The 21,325-nt window shown below is 50.8% G+C and overlaps 1 protein-coding gene across 1 annotated transcript in view; it reads left to right on the top strand.

The window, feature by feature from the left end:
* LOC111157107 (WWC family member 3) overlaps positions 1–21,325 on the top strand; it is a 72,272-nt gene that overhangs the window by 14,589 nt on the left and 36,358 nt on the right. The window contains exons 4-7 of the mRNA XM_022518349.1: positions 9,985–10,108; positions 11,074–11,203; positions 13,611–13,757; positions 16,606–16,679. Coding sequence (XP_022374057.1) covers positions 9,985–10,108; positions 11,074–11,203; positions 13,611–13,757; positions 16,606–16,679 — 475 coding nt within the window. The remainder of the gene's footprint in view (positions 1–9,984; positions 10,109–11,073; positions 11,204–13,610; positions 13,758–16,605; positions 16,680–21,325) is intronic.

Raw genomic sequence — 21,325 nt, 5'->3', positions numbered from 1 at the left:
ACCCTGGGGTCATGACCTGAGCTGGAGGCAGATTTTTTTTTTTTTTTTAGATTTTTATTTATTTATTTATTTGACAGTTCACAAGTAGGCAGAGATGCAGGCAGAGAGAGAGAGAGAGGGAAGCAGACTCCCTACTGAGCAGAGAGCCTGATGTGGGACTCGATCCCAGGACCCTGAGATCATGACCTGAGCCGAAGGCAGCGGCTTAACCCACTGAGCCACTCAGGCACCCCAGGGCAGAGGCTTTAACCCACTGAGCCACCCAGGCGCCCCACAAGGCCTTTATTTTATATTTATGCACATTCTCTGTAGCTGCGCTGTCCAAGGCATGCAAGGCTGTTTAAATTTGAATTCCACTCTTGTTCGTTTTAGTCTCAAAGTTTTTTATTCTACAATTCCAATATAAATTAATTAAAACGAAATACAATTAAAAATTCAGAACCGTGTCACATAGCCGCATCGGAAGTGCTCAGCTGTCACTTGGCGGCTGGTGTAGATTTTCTCTGCCTCGGCGTGATGGACATTTTGGACCCAGTGACTCTTCGTGCATCGTAGGGTGTTTAGCTCCGACCCCCTGGATGCCAGTAGTACCCTCTCACCCGGTTGTGACAGCCAAGACTGCCTCTAGATGTTGACGCTGTCAGATGTTTCCTGGAGGGCACATGAGCCCCTGGTTGAGAACCACTGGGCTGGAGGCCACTGGCTTGGAAAGCACAGATAATCGAACATTCCCACTGTCCCAGAACATCCTGTTGGACAGTCTGGTCTGTAAGTCTTCCTCCTGTCAGCATCTTTACAGTTAGAACTTTATCCCTACTAAGAGCTTGGGGTTGAATTTCTTTTTTGGGGGGCTATGTTACGTCAGCAAATTCAGTGAACAAAAGTGATTTTATAAATGGTGATACTGTTCTCTCGATAGAATTGATTTTCTTGAGAAAGGGTGGCGTATGCCTTTTGGTCAGCCGAGAGTCCATTCTGGCTCGATTCCGAGCCTGGCTTCACTTGCCGAACTTGAGCATGACCTTCACAAAACCTTCTGTGCCTGCTTTTCTCATCGGTCAGTGGGGATGGTTTTCACTCGGGCTGCTATGACAAAATACCGGAGACTGGGGGGCTTAAACAGCAGACATCAACTTCTCACAGTTGTGGAGGCGGGAAGTCCAAAATCAAGGCATTGGCAAGTGGAATCCGGCGAGGGTCTGCTTGCCGCCTTCTTGCCCTGTCTTTATGTGCTGCTGCTGCTGCTGGTGGGCTCTGGCTTCCGGGGTCTCTTCTTTTAAAGACACTCACTCTGTCTTGGGAGACCCCACTCTCACGACCTCCTCTGTCACCACCCCCCAAAGGGCCCCCCCCCAATATACCATCACAGTGGGAGTTGGAGCTCACCTTGTGAATTGTGGAGGGCCAGGCACATTGGGTCCGGAGCAGCGATCATTGGCCGAATTGTCCAGAGGGCAGCCCCAGACAGAGCCTGCTCTGGTCAGCCTTCAGCAAGTGGCAGGGGTCCGTGCTGCTGCCTTCTCGGGAAGGGTGGGCCTCGTGCCACTCTCTTGAATCCTGTGTGCAGACGCAACGGCAGGGTGCCACATCCGACCGAAGGATTGCTCTTTATAGGGGAGGGATACGAGAATGTCAGTGTTTGACAAGGGTAATTATCTCAGCCTCATATAAAGGGTGATTACCGGGCATGTCAAACCCTGTTGTTTAATACTAGGTTGAGATTCGCTTTCTTAATCATCCAGGATTGTTTTGGTTGATGATTTGTTTGCCCATTTTTATTTCTGGGCTTATTTATCAAGGACTTACTATAGGCACCAAGGGAGTCACAGTAGAAAGGGGAGCTGGGTCCTGCCTGGGGGGACTTGGACTTGGCTCTCTCTGGCCCTGAGACCCAACCGTGCCCTCTGCAGGTCATGGCATATGGCGGACTTCGGTAGTCCTGTCCACAGACTTAGTGTGACCTGGACTCTGTCAACCCTGCTGTCAGCTTTCCGTTTCTCTGCGGTTCCCCCGCGGCGTGGGCGCACGTGTGCGAGTGCCCATGCGCTCTCCTGCGATTCAGTCCTCCGTGGGGGTTCCTTTCATTAGTCCTGATCAGTATAGCTTTTGAGAAAAGTTTTGCTTAGACAGAGCCATCTTCTTTTTAGTATCGGCTCCTGGTTTTGTGGCTCATCTTGGCCCTCTGCTGCGGTGCCTCCCAGCTCGCCGATATGGGTCCTGTAACTACCCCGGCCTCCAGATGCTCAGATGTGTGCGAGGCGGCATCTGGGTGTGCTGTGGCCACACTTGCCCGTGTCACTTCTGCTCACGGGCCAGGTACGACGTAGGCGGAAGCAAATCGTTAAATTTGGGAGGCCTTCTTAAGTTTCTAGGGCTGTCTGCTTGAATCGGAGACTGACTTCCTCCTCCCCTTTGGCCACACAGTGGCTTTCTCTCATTACCGGGGAGGAGGGCGGACACTTGGCAGGGTCTCCGGATGACATGGTGCAACCGAACATGAGCCTCGTGCCGGCTGCACGTTGCAGTTAGGACCCTTGTCCCTTGTAGAAACTCTGGGGAAGGTGATGGAGGTTCAGCATGCTTCAGGAACACTCTGAAGCCACACAGGACCCCTGAGCCCCGGCCCGGTGCCTTTCCCTGCCGGCTCTGGCTTTGGTAGCGGGATTGACGGGCCCAGGGCCCGTCCCCTTGGCCTCCGCCACCCTGGCCGTGGCCATTCCTTTCTGTGAACACAGAGGTTCCGCCGCCCCGGCAACTGAAGGCTGAGCGCTAGAAAAGCAAAGTGCCGGGGCTCGAGGCATGGGGGGGAGCGAAGAAACCCCTTCTCTTGGCGCCTCTAGGAAATTGCTTGTAGTGGAACTAATTTCAAGAAGGGGAAGAGGCAGCCTCGGGTTGTCCAGATTTATGGGATGGGAGGCAGCCAGTGCAGGGACAGCTGTGACCGGAGACCTGTGGGGGTAAATGGGTCCCTGCCCAGGGAACCATCTTTCCTCCCTGCCGGAGCCTGTGGGGATGCCCGCCCCTCTCTAGGGGAGGCCGAGGAGGGGCATAGGAGAAGGCTCTGGACCCAGCCTTGGTTCTGGGTGATTCACTGCAGCTTTCCAGCTAGAGCCACCTCGAGAGGCTGTTAAATTGTACATGCTCGCTCCATCCTCCCAGGAAGGAGACAAAGCATGGGCGTGCATGCCATGCTTCAGATTCTTTGCAAGTGAAAAATAATCTCGTAGCCTTCCCCTGAATTATACAGGCTACGTAGGAGACGGAAACAGCCTTATTATTTTTCTGGTGTTGAAGACTGGCTGTTACGCTTCCATCAAATCTTGCAGGTTGGTATTATTATTGAGGAATTTTGAAAACCTTCTGTGAGCGTGGATGATGTGATTACCCTTCCCCTGCTGTGAAATCCTAAGTCTAAGCAGGTAATACACGAGCCGTGGTATGGAGAAGGGCTTCTTGGATGTTGTCACCAGCATTGATTTAAGGCAGAGACCCTAGGTTTTCCTCCAGAAAATTTTCTGCTGTTCTTGCTTCCCAGAATATCCAGGATATTCTTTTCCAGAGCACCTCGCCAGGAGTTTAGCCGCTTATAACATTTTAAACTCTTACTTGTTTATCTTGGTGAGCTTTCCTGGCTAGCAGGGAAATCCATCATTACGCTTGGGTCCAAGTGAAGTAAAAAGAACCTTTTGTATTTTTTTTTTTTTAGGTCTATGTGTGTTGTTAATTTTTGTAAATGGGAGCTGGCCGTGGACACAGTCTCTTAGGTTAGTGGTAGAATAGGTACGTGTGTGTGTGTATGTGTAATATATATAAACTTCTACTGATGGGAAATGCCAAATGCACACAAAAGTAGAAAGAACAGTAGCGTGGAGCCCTCCTGTACCCTTCTCCCCACCTCACCACCCAGCCACACGGGGGCCAGTCCTGTTTTGTCTGTCAGCTGGCCACATCCCCCAAACCCTTACTGCCATATCGAGGCAAATCCCAGAATCATACTGAATCCACAAATAGCTCTTCTAAAGTTAGGGATCCCTTGTGAAAACATAACTATAATGCCTGTACCCCACTTAATAGTCACCTCTTAACATTATCCCTTCTCCAGCAAGTTTTCCCATTTCTCTGGCGAGTTTGGGTCCAGCTTCAGACGAGGCCCAGGCCCGCACGGTACGCTTGGTTGGTGTGTCTCTGAATCTCTAGTCCCCTATCCCTTTTTGTTGTCCTCCCCTTTCTGACAACTTGCTTGTCCTGTAGAATTTCCCTGACTCTGGATTTCGCTGCTTGGCTGCTTTCACGTGTCCCCCCACCCCCACCCCCAACTGACACAGGTGAGTGTGGTTATCTCAAGAGGCCTGATCTGATTTGAGTTCAAGTCCTTTTTCTCTTCTTTTTTGGGGAAGGGGCAAAGTCTGTTTCGTAGCTGGTGGTAGCGTTACTTCTGGCGGGAGCTGCAGATTCTCCAGTGACGTGGGGAGTGTCCACGGGTTCCGGCGCGGTCAGCCACATCCGTCCGTTCCTAGTGTTTCCCATCAGCTCCACACCTGATGCTGGGCACGTGCACATACGAAAGTGCTCAGGATACGTTCCCACAGGGGGCTTTGCAGGGTCAGAGGGCAAATGCATGGGTCATACTGAGGAGATGTTGCCAAATCCCCCTGTTGCCTTCTTACCTCTAACCGACGAGTTTCTGTTCCCACGGCTGTGCCAGCAAAATGTGTTGTCGGTGCTTTTGCACTGCTGCCAGTCGCACAGGCGAGAGATAGGATCTCAGTGTAGTTGTAATTTGCATTTCTCTTGAGGCCTTTTATAAACGTCTTCAGAAAGTAGGAGCAGCATTTATGAGTACGAAAGTCTTTTGAAAAATCGAGATTTTTTCCAGTGAAAATGCTGTTGGGCTCCAGTGCCCTCAAGTTTGTGAAGGTTGTTTAGAAAAATGATCTTCCTGTAACTTGTTAACCATATCCAGGGCCAAGGGCGGGGACTCAGGAGCAGAACGTGCACGGTTTCCCTAATGGGTGACGGAGGAGGATGTGCTGAGTGTGCCAGTAGGTGTGGGAGATTTCCCTCTCAAGTTATTCTAAGATCTCCTGGAGATGGGGAGTACACCTCGTGTCAGATTCCAAGTTGTCCCACGGCCAGAAAGCTCATTTAATGTTGCTTCAGCCCGAGTTTCCCACGCTTACGTGCCACTGAAGCCTCCTTCCACCAGGACACCCGTAAGGTCTGCGTGTACTGGCGGGATGGCCCGAGATGCCCTGGGAGGGAGGCACCGTCCTGCCTGCTTCTTAGCATCTGTTTGTTGTTCATGGCATGCTGGTGCCACCCCGGGCCCCCGTTCCCTTCTCGTACCTTCTGCCGTGGTCACCAGTGCAGCTCACCATTCTCATGCCGAAGTCATGGGGACTCTTTGGGTGTCTCCCATGCTTGTGGCTCCTGGGCTTTCTCTCTTGCTTAGAATACAGTCCCCAGTACAGAATGAGTTGAACCCCATCCTGACCTCATTCCCCCACCCCCCCGGTGTCACCCCCCACCCCCCCACCCCCACTCACCTGCGTCTACCCCTGGCCACCCTGTGACTCTCCCCACTGGAACTTATAACTCCCTGTGCCTGGGACACCCTTTTTCCCACATTCCACACACCTGTTCCCTCCCTGCTGTAGTTTTCTGCTCATATGGTGTCTCACCAAGATCCTCGCTTAAAAACTGGCTCGAAAAAGGACTCCTTTCCATCACACTCTGTCCTGGAAACTGGATTCCTTTTCCTCAAAACACCAATCCCCGCCTGCCCTAGTGAGTTACTTTTTGTGGTCTGTCTTCTTGACGGGCACACCGCATGAGAAGGACTTTGCTTTGTTCCCGGCGCGGTCCTGGGGACGCAGGTGGGTTGCGCGCGGAGGGCAGGGCTGAGGGGCGCGCACGGACGCTGCCCCAGTTGCTGGGCCGAGGGGCCGGGGTCGCGGCTCCTGGCTGCCGGGAGCCGTTGTGCGGTCCGTGTCCCTGCTGGACACTGGCTGCCCCGTACCACAGGTGGCGGCGGGGTGGGGGGTGTCCTCTGTGAATCGGCCCCGTCGTCGTCTTCGGAACTGCCCTCTGGTACTCCTTCTCTTCTGCAGCGTGTGCTCCGCTGTGGTGTAAGGAATCCTAGTCCCTGTTGCTGCTGTGCAGATCCTAGAAAGGGGTGCTGGCTAGGCGTTCCGATATCCGGTGTCCACACGGCGCTTTCCTTGCCACGAGGCCAGAGCCTTTGCGCTTCGAGCTCGCCGCTGCCCGCGGCCCCTCTTCCCTGGCCGCCGGTGCGAGGAAGCGGAACCCGTGTGTCTCCTCTGGCGAGAGCGGCCCCCCTCTCCCGAGCAACTCGATCTGGGGCTTAGCGATTTCTGTGCCGGGGGGTTTCGTGCTTTCAGGAGACAGTGGGGCTGCTTGCAGTTGGGACAGGCTCGGACCCACGGAATCCCAGGCCCCGGGCCCGCCGGGTGCAGCCGCCCACCCCCCCCCGCGCTACGCCGCTGACTGTGGGGCCCGGGGCGGCGGGGGCAGGAGGGGCACGAGCGCTGTTCTGGCTGCGGGTCTGCTGCCCTACGCACGACCTGCCGCTGACAGAAGCTGCTGGAAGCTGCCTGAGGAGCATTCAGGGCTGCCTGCCAGAGCTGGTGGGGTAAAAGAGTCGGAACCAAACTTCGCCTTCTTTCGGGTTGTGGTGTGTGGTGTTAGCGCGGGCTAGCCTTAGATGCCTGCTGTGGTTTACGGAGCCGTTTGGTTTGGGGGCCTTCAGGGTTTGACGCAGTGTGAGTTGGGAGGCCTTGACTTTGAGCGTCTTGCGAATCCGGTGAGGAAGAGGGTGAGTGCCAGTGTGAGGGGCCTTGCTGTGTCCCTGACTGGCTCTGTGACCTCGAGCCAGTCACCGAATCTCCCCGAAGCCGCTGCGGATGTCAAGGCTGAAAGGCAAAGTGCCTTAGTCCCCGCGGGCTCCTCTAACCAAACACTACAGACTGGGTGGCTTCTAAACAACAGAAATTTCTTTCTCGAAGTCCTGGAGGCTGAAAGTCCAAGATCCAGGTGCCCGCGTGGCCGGGTTCTGTGTCTGCGGACGGCCAGCTTCCCAGTTCCCGGATCGCTGTCTTCTCGCTGTGCCCTCACGTGACGGAAGGGGCAGGGACCTCTGTGGGGTCTCTCTTATCACAGCACTGATCCCCTTCATGGGGGCTTCTCCCTCATGACCTGAGTACCTCCCGGAGGCCTCAGCACCGAGCACATCCACACGGGGAATTAGGGTCCCAGCGCGTAACCGAGGGCTGGGGGAGCTCAGGCGTCCAGGTGGTAGCGCACTGTAGAATAACCTACATATTTATTGTACCGCCTTTTGTTCAGCGGTTATCGCTTTTCTGTCATTTTATTTCAGATGTACAAGCACTCGCTTGGGCTCTTAGTTAAAATTAAAAAAAAAGAAAAGACTTCTTTTGGCAGTGACAGATGTTACTGTTTTCTTTATGAAATGGAATATATTGGTATTTTAGAAAATACCAAATCACTGACCACATCCTCTGAATTTGATCAAAGCTCTAGAGGGAATTTTCTCTCTCTCTCTCTCTCTCTCTCTTTTTTCTTTCTCTAGAGGTAATTTGAGCAAAGGGAGAACATTCTCAAAGAAATGAATCTTGCAGATATAAAGGAAGAGGCTTCTTACCCTTTGTAGTTTTTATTAGATGAAGGTTTATCATAGTTGAAAATTGGAAGTGGTGTGAATTCTGGGAAACATTGCTTGTCCGTGTAAAAGCATGCGGGCCCAACCTTGGCCGCTGTGAGCAGGTACGTGCCTGCAGTGTCTAGGGCCATCTCCGCACTTGGCTGCCCAGTGCTGACTTGAGAACTGGGGGGATGGGGGCTTGAACCCTGGCAGCTCTGCCAGATCTTAGCTTGTCATCCTGGGTCACTTAGTTCATCGCTCTGAGGCTCAGGTTCTTCATTATAAAATCTGAGAAGGTCCTGCTTATCCCATAAAGCCAGTGAGGGGGTTCCAGGAGGCAACAGATGCAAAGCACACAGCCAGACCCTGACACCCAGTAGGTGCTTCACACATCGAACTATTCTAATGTACTCTTTATACAATATAATTATGTAATATCAAATAGTATATGCTATATAAAATGTTTACGTAAGGTTATGTTTAATACATAATAATCTTTTTGTAGGAGTGTATTCTCATATAATGTAATAGTAACATACGGTATGATTAACGTAATATATAATGTATACATATATAATGTAACAATAATATATAACTTTTAAACAACAGTATTCTGTCTGAAATACCAGGACTTCAAGATCATGTTCCCTGGTAGCTTTCATGCTTTTTAAACAGTGGCATCTTCTCCCCTTTCCTTTCCCGCAAACGATACCTTCTGTGCATCTCAGCGTCCCCTGTCTGAGACAGAGCAAATAGAAGGTGCTTGCTGAAGCGGGGGTAAGGGTCCCTAAGCCTAGGCCTAGGCTCTCCCTTTAGCTGCTCCTGCTCCCGACGCCAGGATGCCCTCAGAACAGAGTGGAAACAGCTGTTCTCGCCAATCTGCTTTCTCTTCGCGGTCTCAGAGCCACTTGGGTAGAGCTCAGGGTGCAGTTCCGTGGCCTTGAAGTTGAATTGTCGTCCTCCGAGGTGCTCTGTGGCGTCTGCTGGGCGGGTGAATGACGCGGCTGCTGATCCCCCCTTCCTGAGGGGATTTGGGGCACAATCGTAGAAGCTGGTGGCTCGACAGGCTGCTGCCTCAGTCCCTGGGTTTGCTGGTGGCCACACTTAGGCTTTATTGCTACCAAAAGCAAGAAGGAAGCCACGACACTGAGGTGTGACGCTGCAGCTGACGCGTGTAGCGGCTCGAGTCACAGCCTCAGCACCACCTGTGTCTGCCCTTTTCTGGTGGTTTGATTAGCCTCGATTTTCAAGCAATCGAAAACGTTTTGCTCTGCGTAGTGGAGTTCCTTTTCTCCGCGTGGGTGTCAGCGTCAGATATGATCTGTTGGCTGTGATCTTCGCTCTGGAGGAGCAATAGACCTGGTTAGCAGAGGGGCTGGTCCTTGACCGTTAGAGAGGAGTCCGCTTTCTCTGGCCCCGGGATTTTTGTCTGAGAATGACGTAAATCCTTTTCTACCGACTTTATCAGCCTTTGTGGGTTGTCGGTTGTGACATTAGATGAGACGTATTGGAAAGCCTTTTATCAGAAGGTTAATACAGGGAGGCATTATTACATAAACGAGTCTGAATTTTCTCTGCAAGAAAAATTGGGCCACTTCTTTGGCTGATGGGCTCTGAGCTAGATGACCTTCTATGTCTGCCTCCGTTAAGATACTCTCGGTTCTCTGTGAAACAGCCAAAAAGGGAAAACACGTGGCCCGGCCATGTTGGGACGTAGGGGAGTCATGGTGGCTTGTGTGGGGACCCATGAGGCACCTGCATCCAAGCCACGGAAGAGGACTTCAGCCCAGTTTTCATAAATACATCATCTGTAGCCGATGCAGGCCCAGCAGTGCTCCAGAGGGAGGGCACGGGTTCTTGCCTGTTTCATTTGACCTTCTCTTATTCCATGGGTGCTGTTGGCTCAGATCAACTTGGGGTTTTGAGTACCAGAGCTGGTGAGTTTTTTACTTTGTGTCCCGTGAGTACGCAGCTTCAGCGTTGTCCTGACAGTCAGAATAATCCTCGCAGACATTACACGTAAGGTGCCCAGGTAGGCCTTCTCCTGACATGTTCTCCGTAAACGGGAAGAACATTAAATGGAGGTGTGAAGGGTTGAAGTGACTTGCCCAGGGCCCCACTCTAACGCTGGAGTCTCGGGTACTCAGTGGCCTGCCAGGATGCTTCCGTGAGCGGAGAATCGGGGAGCGTGGGCGGGCCATTGTCAAGGATCCAGATTCCCCGGTCACGCGGGGGAAACAGTTTTGTGTAAGGACTGTGGAATGGCGATTTGGAATCTGAAAGGCTTGCTCACGGCTTTGCAGAGGAGGAGCTCATGCCGCTTCTGGACCAAAGTATTCCAGCCTCCCGAGCCCTGAGGGCCTCCAAGGCTCAAGACTTGGTAGGGAAGGTGAGACGGAGGGTGCGCTGTAGGAGGCTGCTGCTCCCGTGAGGGCCCGAGCCAAGCCTCGGCTTGGTCGGCAAACCACTTCCACCACCCAGACCGGGCCTCGTGTGCACGGGGGCAGACGGGTCGGAAGGAGAGAGGGACGGAGGGAGAGAGGGACGGAGGGCGGGAGGAAGTTGGAGTGGATGGAAGGAAGGATGAATGGGTGTTGGGATTGAAGGAAAGAATTAGAGAGGTGAGTAGTAGGGGGAGAAAGAGAGATAGAGCAACTGGAACCAGAATGAGGTAGAAGAAAGGTAGAGGAGACAGGGAGTTCGCAGTTTTATATGCGGGCCTCGTTATTGCATCGTTCACAACTTTTCTTCTGTCCCTTATGTGCTTGCACGCAGATGTCATTCGTATGTTTGTTTAATAGACATTTTTTTTTTTTAAAGATTTTATTTATTTATTTGACAGAGAGAAATCACAAGTAGGCAGAGAGGCAGGCAGAGAGAGAGGAGGAAGCAGGCTCCCTGCTGAGCAGAAAGCCCGATGTGGGGCTTGAACCCAGGACCTGGGATCATGACCTGAGCCGAAGGCAGCGGCTTAACCCACTGAGCCACCCAGGCGCCCCTGTTTAATAGACATTTTTGACCACTAACCCAGGTGCTGGGACTAAACAAATAAGACGTGATCCTCCGCTCAGAGAGGAGTTTAAAATCCCAGGAAATTACTCAAGCCACTGTTGGTTGCGTAATCATTAGTAGAGGTCGTGAGAACCGGACCGGCAAGTCCTCACCTGCGCTGGCTGTTCCTGGAGCAAAGAAAGTCGTCCGCAGGTCGAGCCTCATCTCTGTGTATTACCACAAGCAAGGAAGGTTTCCTGGGATCTTTAATTTTCTCTGCCAAACCAATGTGTTTAACTTGTGTCCCACCTTTCTAAAAAGCTTCTGAGTTTTTCACTGTTGTTCAGTGGATCGTTGGACTCTCGCACAGAATTAACTCTTGCGTTTTCGTTTTAAACCAGGATCGATCGGAAGATGTCAAGCGCTCATACCAGCTACAAACCGGACGAGGCGCAGGCGATAATGACCGAGCTCCGGACCATCAAGAAAGCCATCTGCACCGGCGAGAAGGAGAGGCGGGACCTGATGCAGGTAGGGGCTGGCCCTCCGCGCACCCTGTGTCCGTCCATCTGCCTGCCTGCGTGTCCATCTGTCTATTCGGTAACATGTTAGGAAACTATGGGTTGATGATATATATTATGTATTTGTCATGTATACAATTCATATATACTTTAAAACGTACGTACATGTCATACATGTATGTGTGTTCTTTATGTGTGTGTATGTTTCTACATACTGTGTATTAAAATATTTAGAAGTGTGGGTGTTAGTTTCCTAAGCCTGCCATGACACTGTGCCACAGACTGGGAGAGAGCACCTGAAAGTCATTCTCTCAGAGTCTGGAGGCCAGAGGTTCATGGTCAAGGTGCCGGCACGGCCACGCTCTCTCTGAAGGCTCTAGGGGAGACCCTTCTTTGCCTTTTCCAGCTTTGGGAGCTGCTGGCGATCCTTGCCGTTCTTTGGCTCGCCGACGCCCCGCTCTGATCTCTGCCTTCATCGTCCCATGGTGTTCGCCCTGTGTCTCTGTGTCTACATGTTTCTCTTCTTATAAGGATGCCAACCACTGGATTCAAACCCACTCCGATTCAGTATGACCTCACCTTAACTTGATTCCATCTGCAAGGACTCTCTTTCCAAATAAGCTCACTCTCACGGGCTCTTAGCACTTGGACGTATCATTGGGGAAGACACAGTTGAAGCCATAACAATTGGCGAAACAGATTGTTCAATAATAAAAATAATTTAAAAAGTCTGATGAGAAGTCTTGCTGCCACCCCATTCGCTCATCCCCGGTAACTACTTCTGTTAGCTTCTTGGGTGGCCTGCCAGCATTTTTACAGACACGGGAGAGCATGAACACATATTCCACTGTCCCCACAGGAAGGTGGGGCTTCCTCACATGACCCTAATGCCCTGTCCCCTTTTCCGCATGTGTCTGCACGGGCTTCTGCCTTCCTCGATGTGGCCGCATAGTATTCCAGCTCGTGGGCAGATTTTAGTTATGTGGCTGGGATCGTTGGAGCTTTCTACTGCTTTATTTTTTGGTCCCTTGAACTTCTGGGGATTTGGGTATTTTTAGGAAAAGCTTGATTTTTTTGCATGTGGAGGTGCACTGGTGTTTTGACTTGGTCCTGGGGTGCACTCCGGTGCTTCTGTTATGGCTTTCATTTTTTGCTCAACGCCCTGAGTGCCTGGTAGGCGTGTGTTTAGATTCTGCAGAAGGACATGTGAAGCAGAGCTCGGACTTGTGGCCCAATGGAGACAGGTGCACACGTAACTGCCTTGCACGGCAGTGCTTCCGAAGTCAAGGTCAGGAGACTTGTGGAGTGTCCACACAGTGGTTGTTCAACTGCCCATTACTGGGCCCTACGCCAGGCCTGCTGGATTAGGCTCTGGAGGTGCGACCCACCAGTCGGTATTTTCAGGTGCCCTCCCAGGTCACGAGAGTTAAATGGTCAACGGTTAGATTTTCTCCAGGCATTGGTGGCAAGAACAGCTCCTGCCACTGACTGCGGCCTCTGAGGGCAGCGTTGGACAAATGGGCATCTCCCATTTAATCTAAGCCCAAACTCCGGGGGTGAACCAGGTGGTAATCCACCATGGGGGCTTGGAGGACTTGCCCCAGAAGGTTGAACTAACTTCTCTGCCTTGGCCTTTCCAAGTGTGCTGAGCTGGGGCAAGCCACCCACTTTCCTCGAGTGGGTTCCCCACCGGGGACTCTGGATATAGAATTTCCGTAAGAAGCTCCAGACCCCAGCGTCCTCTTTGAGAAGCTCCTGGGAGAGGCCTGGGCAACATCTTCTCTAGGAAAATCTAAGAAGTTGTTCTTTTATGACCGTAACAGTATCGGCCCATTCCAGCATACCTTCGTCTGGATCCAGAGCCAGCTATGCATGTCATGCTGCACCTGCGCGTTCTGGTGTCTATGGAAACGTCTGCTGGAGAGAGAGATATTCCAGAGTCTTCTATAAAATTGTAGAAAATCGGAGTTCTTTTTTATTTCCACCCAAAGGAGTTATGTACACAAGGAGATACAGTTACTCTAGTTTCTGGCACACTAACATCCATATGCGAAGACTCTTAACCATGTAGAATTATGACTGAAAAATCAGGCTCTAAAAATACATAAACCTCACCTGGGAGTGGTTTTCCTTTTGTGTGGTGTATCGAAATCTCAAGGCGGCATTCATCTCTGTCAGACTCATCTATCGATACAACATTTTGTATGGCAGTGCCCCCCCCATTATATTGAGGTACAATTGACAGATAAAATTTTAGAAATTTAAGGCGTACCACCTGATGATTTGCTATACACATAGAAGGTGGAATGATGACCACGATAAAGTTTGTTAACACACCCATCGCCTCACATTGGTTAGGGTTAGAAAGTTTCTATCACACACAAAGAACTCAAATAACTCGTTTCCTTCTCTTGCAGAGCCTGGCCAAGCTGACTGATGGCTTCAGGAATAGCTTTTCTCTCAGCGACCCTCCGCAAGACTTCCCTCACAATCCAGGTGTGCTCAGCGATTCCTTACCTCAGCAGTTCTGCGATGCTGGGTCTCAGACTGACATCATTGGAGAGGTACGCCAAGAACGGGGGCACGAGCAGAGGGTGCCAGGACAGAAAAGAGCTGCTTTTGTGCTGCCATCACTCATTTATTTGATTTTGCCACTTTCTCTTCAGAAATGTTTTCCCTTTTGTGCCATTATGTTTGAAGGAAAAATCCAGCTGTGAAGACTCCATGACCTGGAAGGCAATTGAATTGCTTATTACCTCTGACCTTGTGATTTGGGTTCTTTAAAACAGCAGACTCCTTCTGAGAATTGAGTTTAGGGGTGTGTGTGTGTGTGTGTGTGTGTGTGTGTGTGTGTGTATGGGTGTGTGTGTGTGTGTGTGTGTGTTTTAAGATTTATTTATTCAGAGAGAGAAGGTATGCAGGGGTGGGGGGGTGCAGTGGGAAATGGAAAAACTTAAGCAGACTCCACACTGAGTGGATCATGACCTGAGCCAAAGGCAGTTGCCCAACCAACTGAGCCAACCCAGGCACCCCTCCATGTCCTTTTGATAGACGAGGGGATCGAGGTGCCAAGTCCCCTAAGGTCATGTGGCCAGGGAGAGGCAGGTCTTCCTGGGTTTGAATTGACATCTCTGAGGCCTAAACATCTGTGCTTTCTACTACATCATGCACTTGTAAAAAAGTGTATTGAAAGGCTGAACTGGATTGGTTGGCTATTGCTGCATAACCAATTACTCCAGAACATAGCATCTTAAAGATTTTATTTATTTATTTGACAGAGAGAGATCACAAGTAAGCAGAGAGAGAGGAAGGGAAGCAGGCTCCCTGCTGAGCAGAAAGCCCGATGTGGGACTTGATCCCAGAACCCTGAGATCATGACCTGAGCTGAAGGCAGCGGCCCAACTCACTGAGCCACCCAGGGACTCCAGAACCTAACGCCTTTATTATCTCAGACTTACACCATAGCTCAGGAGTCTGGGCGGGGTCCTCTGCCTCAGGGGCTCTCCCGAAACTGCCAGGGAGGAGTCACCCAGGGCTGGGGTCTCATCTGAGGGCTCGACTGGGGAAGTGGCCACTCTGAAGCTCACATGACTGTTGGCAGGATTCACTTCCTCATAGGTTGCTGGACGGAGGGCTCTGCTTCTTTACCGTACAGACCTCTCCAGCACAGTAGCTTGCTTCTTCAAAGTGTGCAAACTGAGTCTGTTGGCAAGATGGAAGTCACCATCTTTTATAATGGAATCACAGAAATGGCTTCCCGTCATCTTCCCGTCATGTGTTGTATTCTACTGGTTACAGTCAAATCACGGCCCTAGGACATTCTCAAGGGAATTTCACATGGGGTTAGTCCCAAGAGGCAGAGACCATTGGGGACCATCTTAGACATCTGTGCAACTGACTTCATTCTCACTTCCGTGCTATAGGACTACACTGGAACCGTGAAACAGGAACCTGTTGAATCCATTGGGCCATAGGTTTCTCCTTTTTTGACCAAGATGACCATTTTATTCTCAAAGAAGAGTGCAAACAAAGACCTTAGAGATCTATGGACAGCATTGAGAAGAGGTTTTTTGTTTTTTTTTTTTAAAGATTTTATTTATTTATTTGAGAGAGGGAGAGAGAGAGAGAGCATGAGAGGGTCAGAGGGAGAAGCTCTGCGGAGCGGGGAGCCCAATGTGGGACTTGATCCCGGGACTCCAGGATCATGACCTGAGCTGAAGGCAGTGGCTTAACCAACTGAGCTACCCAGGTACCCGAGAAGAGGTTCTAAGAAATGACATTTCTTGGTCTTGATGAGGGGTCAGCTGCAGGAGTCTCCGGGTGATGAGGTGACAAGTAGCCATTTCCAGTGTAGACAGTTTCTGGAGCTGTGATGTCATAGCCTAAAGATATTTATGTTAAGGAAACCATGGAGAAGGGCTTCGGACAAAGCTGTTAAAATGTGCACAATGGTGACCCGTCTCACTGGAGAATGCTTGCTCCATCCCTCATTCAAAGCAATAAAGATGTAGAGAAATTCCTATTGACTTATATAAAAACTGGTATCAATAAATTTAGCACAAATAATATTTTCAAATGTTTGTTGACATGAGGTTACTTAAAAAAAAAAGACTTAGTGGCTATAACATGTGGTCTAGGTAAGGTCAGAGCTACAGAGATAATTGATTAATGAACTAGTGTTATATGTTTTCAGGAATGAAGGAAGAGGTAACCGAGGTGAACTATAGTTATCTCCCATACAGGTCTTTTTGGTTTTGTTTTAGGAATTTGTTTAGTTCAGCATAATTGGTATGAAAATATTTAAGCACAGCTAGTGATCACGTCAGAGAGCCACGTTTCAGTTCCAGCTCCTGGGGTGACGGGCCCCATCAGACTCTTCCACACGTTGCTTTCCTTCCTTTTGACCTTCAGTTCTATAACATGCTACGTAACATTCGAAGGAGGCCTGTAGCCCATGTCTCACCCAGCTAGTCCGCCTTCTTCAGATCTTGCGACTTCGTAGAACATTCTTCTGCATTCGTTGAAGAACAAGAGAACGTACTGTACAAAATGGGATGAATATTTTTGCCTTTGTGTCAACTTCTACTAAATAATTCCCCATTTTTTTTAAACTTAATTTGTTGTTGTTGTTAAGAATTACACAATAGATGAATACACTTCCACTGTTAAAAAAAAAAAAAATCCACCAGTGTTGGGGAAGCAAAGTCTTCCCAGCTCCACTTGCAGCTTCCACCAGCCAGGGTGGCGGGCGAGCCCTGTTGGGTGTGTTTCCTTCCAGACCCTTGAGAAATGGGAATGCAAAGACAGATTAAAATATTCTCCATTGTCGCTGAAAGTTTAAATGAATTTTCTGTTTTGAAAATATGTCTTTAATATGTCTCTTCCCCCTTTTTTTCCTTCTGTTCCGGAAAGTTTGTCTTTGATGATAAAACAAGACTCGTGGACCGCGTCAGGCTTAATTGGCAGTATGAGGAAGCCAGAAAGAGGTAAGAAGCTCCTTTCTCAAACCTCGCCTTCTGCCTCCTTCCTTTCTGCCCTGGAAAGAGGTTTTACGGAGCTCCAGGGTGGGACTGTCCACTTTTTATCAGAAAGCAGTGTCTGCTAGAATGCAAAATCCACGATCTTCCTTTCTGGGTAAGGCTCTTAATGCCCATGACAGAATTTCACGTGCATTTAAAATGCGTAATTCTCACTATTGTGGACGGTTCTGAAGCCATGACTGAAAAAAGACTGAGACTTCCCAGCTTCCGTCTCCACCCCCCGCCCTCCCTGCCTCCCGACCAGCCGCTGTCCCTCGGACCTGCTTCAACAGAATTGCCTTATATTTTATATATGCCGTTTCTAACTGCAGAGGTTAATGGAAACAGTCACATATCTTGGTTTAAAAGACAGTTTAATAAGGACCAGGTCAGCAGGTGCTCACAGTTCCTCAGCTGCGGAACTTGGGTGGAGAGAATTGCAGCCCAGCCTTTTCTGTTGACTTTCGCTGTAAATCATCCGCCTTCGGAGAATGGAGACTTGAGCCTGTCTGTACATGTTTAGAATTTGTCTTTCTGTCCCCCTCTCCCAGCCCTAAGCATCGGACAAGGGCAGAATGGAGAGGCACTGCGGAACGCTTGCAGGCAGGCTAGATTTGTGGCACGTCACGTTCCTCCCCGCCTTCGCAGGACCCTGGTTCCCGTATTCTGACCCTGCCTTAGCTTTCGGGTCCCCTTGCTAGAAACCCTCTCTCTCTTTTATGTCTTCTGAAAAGAGCCCTAAAACCAAATTATTTCCACATATGTGCTTCAGGAAGCTATGAAGCATCTCTTTTCAAAAAAAAGTCTTTTAGTCACATGTGAACTATTTTCTGAGGGGGGGGGCGAAGGAGCGCAGTGCCAGGTGGGGTCAGGGGTCCTTTCTGGAAATGAGATAGTTGGGTCGGCTGCAGATACTGTATCGTTCATGATGTCTGGAAATCCACTTTGTTGCCTTTTTAGAAAATGTAAAAATAGCAACAATCGGATCAGATGACTCCGTGCTGGAGGCCGGCACGAGCGGACATGGGCTTTCTGATTGCTCGGAGCTCGAAGCCCCGCTTCTTCCTGGCTTCTCACCTCGTGTCTGGGCTGGGCCTTACGTCTCCACGCGGACCACTGCCAAGGGCAGTCAGCTGTGCTGCTTATCACTGCGGTGGTGTTCTCCGTGTGCCCTGTGTGCCTTCCTTCTCCTGAGCTCGAGGCTGTCTGTCAGGGGCCGTTGTCGGCTTGGGATCCGCCTCTGCTCGCTCTTGCATGTTTCTGCTGGACCGCACAGTGTGGGTGCTGGAATTTGCTGTGTCGTATTAAAATGCAGAAAATAGTTGGTTGCTATGCTTTGCAACATAATTGTTACGTGTTTTGCTGCGACATTTACTAAACATAGCAAGTGATTTCTTTGTTTTCTAGAGGTACTACGGGTACACAGTGAGTAACCTTTTAAATGTTGAGACGACATTTGGGTGAAAAGGCAAATATTTAAGAAAATTATTCAGGGGGGGACACTGCATTTCATGGGCATCTTTTAAACGACAGTGCTATTTCAGGATGACCAGGACCTTGTTAGGAATTGCATGCAGCTGCGGGGGTGGAGGGGGCAGGACCCCAGTGGGCCAGAAATGCCGTTCTGGGCTCCCTGGGCCACATTTAAATATCAGGTACCCGCGTGGAGACGTCCTGGATCGGCTTGCACAAGCACGGTGTTTCCTTTTCCCATTAGCACAGTGGTTCCCACCGGGCGGAGCGGGGGAGAGGGGACTTTACCCCCAGGGGACTCTGGCCGCGTCCTGAGGCAGGTTTGGTTGTCACAGCTCTGGGGGACCTGCTCGGCCGCTGCTCAGCATCCTACGGCGTGCTGGGCGGCCCCACACAGAGAACGAACGTACGTCACCAGTGCCGAGGCCGAGAACCCCTGCTCCAGTTGGAGGACTGTGGTGCCTCAGCGTGGCCATCCCCGTGGGATTTCCTGCTGGCCGCCATGCGCGGGTGACCCCACTAGCTTCATCCGCACCCCCCAGCAGGGGGCAGAGGAGCTGCTGGGAGAATGGGAGATTGTACTCCTATCTGTGCGGTACCTGACCTTGTTCTGGACATTTCAGAAAAAACAGTGTGCTTTATGCGAAGCGATGACGTATGGTCTTCAGCCTGTTTGGGAGATAAACTCCTCCCCAGCTAACAAGAATATGTCGGTCTATCAGTGGCTCTGCCTGTGGGTGACGACCTCTCGCTACCCTACCCCAGGACCTGCTGGGGCTGTGCGTGCGTGCGTGTGCGTGTGCGTGCGCACTTTTGTTTTCCTCTTTGTCTTTATTATAAAAATAGTACACGAGTACATTGTTTTTGTCGCAGGTGCACACAGTGGAGACCACCCACTTCCCCTGCTCTGATCCCGCTTCCTACCCTTCATGGTTTGGTGTGACACCTTCCAGGCTTTTACCTAAACATTTGCATAAAGGAAGCCCGTGTAGTTAAATGGAGGATGTGATGGGCACCTGGCTTAGAGTGCACAGCCCTCCCTCCGCGCACAGGCATCTTAGACAGGGTGTAGTTCTTCCCTTTCACAAACAACGCACATTTCTTCACAGGCCCCAGCCTCGCAGAAATGACTGTTTCGTCGGACTGATACTTAGCGATGAAATGTACAGATCTTAACGCACATATGTTGAAAGGTTTCGGAGGGGCGCCTGGGCAGCTAAGTTGGTCAAGCGTCTGACTCTTGATCTCAGCTCAGGTCTTTATCTCAGGGTCCTGAGTTCGAGCCCCACGTGAAGCCTACTTTAAAAAAAAAAGAAAGTTTTGATAGATAACGACATTGCCTTCCAGAATGACTTAGCCACCCTGCACTGCCACCAATGTCAATTAAACATCTTCATTCTTTGTCAGTTTTACTAGAGTAACAGGCAGAGACCTTCTCTCAGTTGTCATGTGCTTCTCCCTGGTGTGAATGGTGCATTTCCTCGTGCTGTTCAACATAATTTTGTGTGATTTTTGATTCTTTTAATTGCTGGGCCTGAATTCTTTTTTCTAGACAAGTGATCCTTTCAAAACATGTTAGATGCTGTCATTCCCGTTCCACATGGCTCTCAAGCCTTGAAGGAGGCTGCTTTTGCTCCCCAGGGAACAGTTTCGGTCCTCAGGGCTAGCGACAGGGTACTACCGGCAGCCAGTGGGCGGAACCCAGGGAGGCTGCCGACCAGCCCACAATGCACAGTGTGGCCCCACGGCAAAGACTTCAGCCCCCCAGGGTGTCAGTAGTGCCTCAGCTGAGAAACCTTACTCTTGGCCTTCTGCTTTTGCTTCTAAATCCCTATTGTGAGGAGCCAGTTTTCCACTAACCCCGGGCGTTAGCCCACTCCCTTCCATGTCCTCCCTTGCCCGGTTATGGATGGACACACCGGGTCTCCAGCCTGCCGGGCACACTCCTGACTTAGTGCCCAGAGTTGGCAGAATCACGGCCCCCTCAAGATGTTCACTTCCCAGTGCTCAGAACCTGGTGGCTGTGTTGCCTTCCGTGGCAGAAGACACTTTGCAGATGGGATTAAGTTAAGGACCTTGAGATCGGTGATAGTTCTGGATGACCCAAGAGGGCTCAATGTCATCACTAGGGCCCTTAGAAGAGGGACAGTCTGGAAAGGAGATGTGAGGAGGGAAGCAGAGATCAGAGAGGTGTGGGTCACAAGCCGAGGCCTGGGGGCAGCCCTGAGAAATGCCAGTGCCATGGATTCTTCCCTGGAGCTTATAGAAGGACCATAGCCCTGCCCACCCATTTTGGCCTTTGGACTTCTGAGCTCTAAGATCATGATGTGTGCGGTTTGAAGGCCCCGGGTCTGTGGGCTTCTGTTATAGCAGCACGAGGACACCCGCACCGTGCTCTTGGCCTTCGCTGTTTCTTCTCCTACCGGTGGAACACTTTGTCTCAAATCGGTCAGGTGGCTTCTGCTCTCCTCTTGGTCCCCTTGTTGGAGATGCTTCCTTGATCATCCGGAATGAAGTAGCATGCCCCATTCCCGCCCCTGTCACCCCGATGCTCCCAGCAAATGTGACCACCTAACCCATTCTCTGCGTGCGTGTTTTCTGTTTTATCATCTGTTTTTCCCTCCGAGAGCATAAACCCCACAAGGGCAGGGAGTTTTGTCTGTTTAGGTCATTGCTGTGATTCCAGTAGCTGAATACCACTGAATAGCTATTGGATGAGTAGACGAAGGCCCTGTCCGGTCGCACTTGCTGTCTGGCCCTTGCTTCCGGCAGCGGGCAGGCAGAAGGCGTCCTGGGGGCCCAGGGCAGCTCCAGGCGGACGGCGTTGCTCTTGGGTCCCTTCCCCACGGCCCACGTCCTGATGGGAGCCTTGAGGTACTTCCCCTTGAGCTGAGGAGAGAAAAGGCATCAAGATGTGCCTGTCTCTAGGGATCTAACAGGTGGGGAAGGTCTCTCCATTTCAGGATCTGTAATCACACCAGGCTCAGCTTACAGCTCTTGGGCCTTCATGGACATTTGAAGAGGCTTGTGATCTTGACTCTTTCTATAATGATTTCTCTTCCTGGGTGCTGGAGGAGATGGCATTGACGCTACACCCTGAAGGATGCTGGGATTCTGGGTGCCTGTGCATTTGGGGAGCA

The sequence above is a fragment of the Enhydra lutris genome, unplaced genomic scaffold (assembly GCF_002288905.1).
Source record: "Enhydra lutris kenyoni isolate GAN:26980312 unplaced genomic scaffold, ASM228890v2 scaffoldscaffold52, whole genome shotgun sequence".
Classification (NCBI taxonomy): Eukaryota; Metazoa; Chordata; class Mammalia; order Carnivora; family Mustelidae; genus Enhydra; species Enhydra lutris.
The sequence above is the reverse complement of the archived record's forward strand: the minus strand, read 5'-3'. Positions and strand labels throughout refer to the sequence as shown.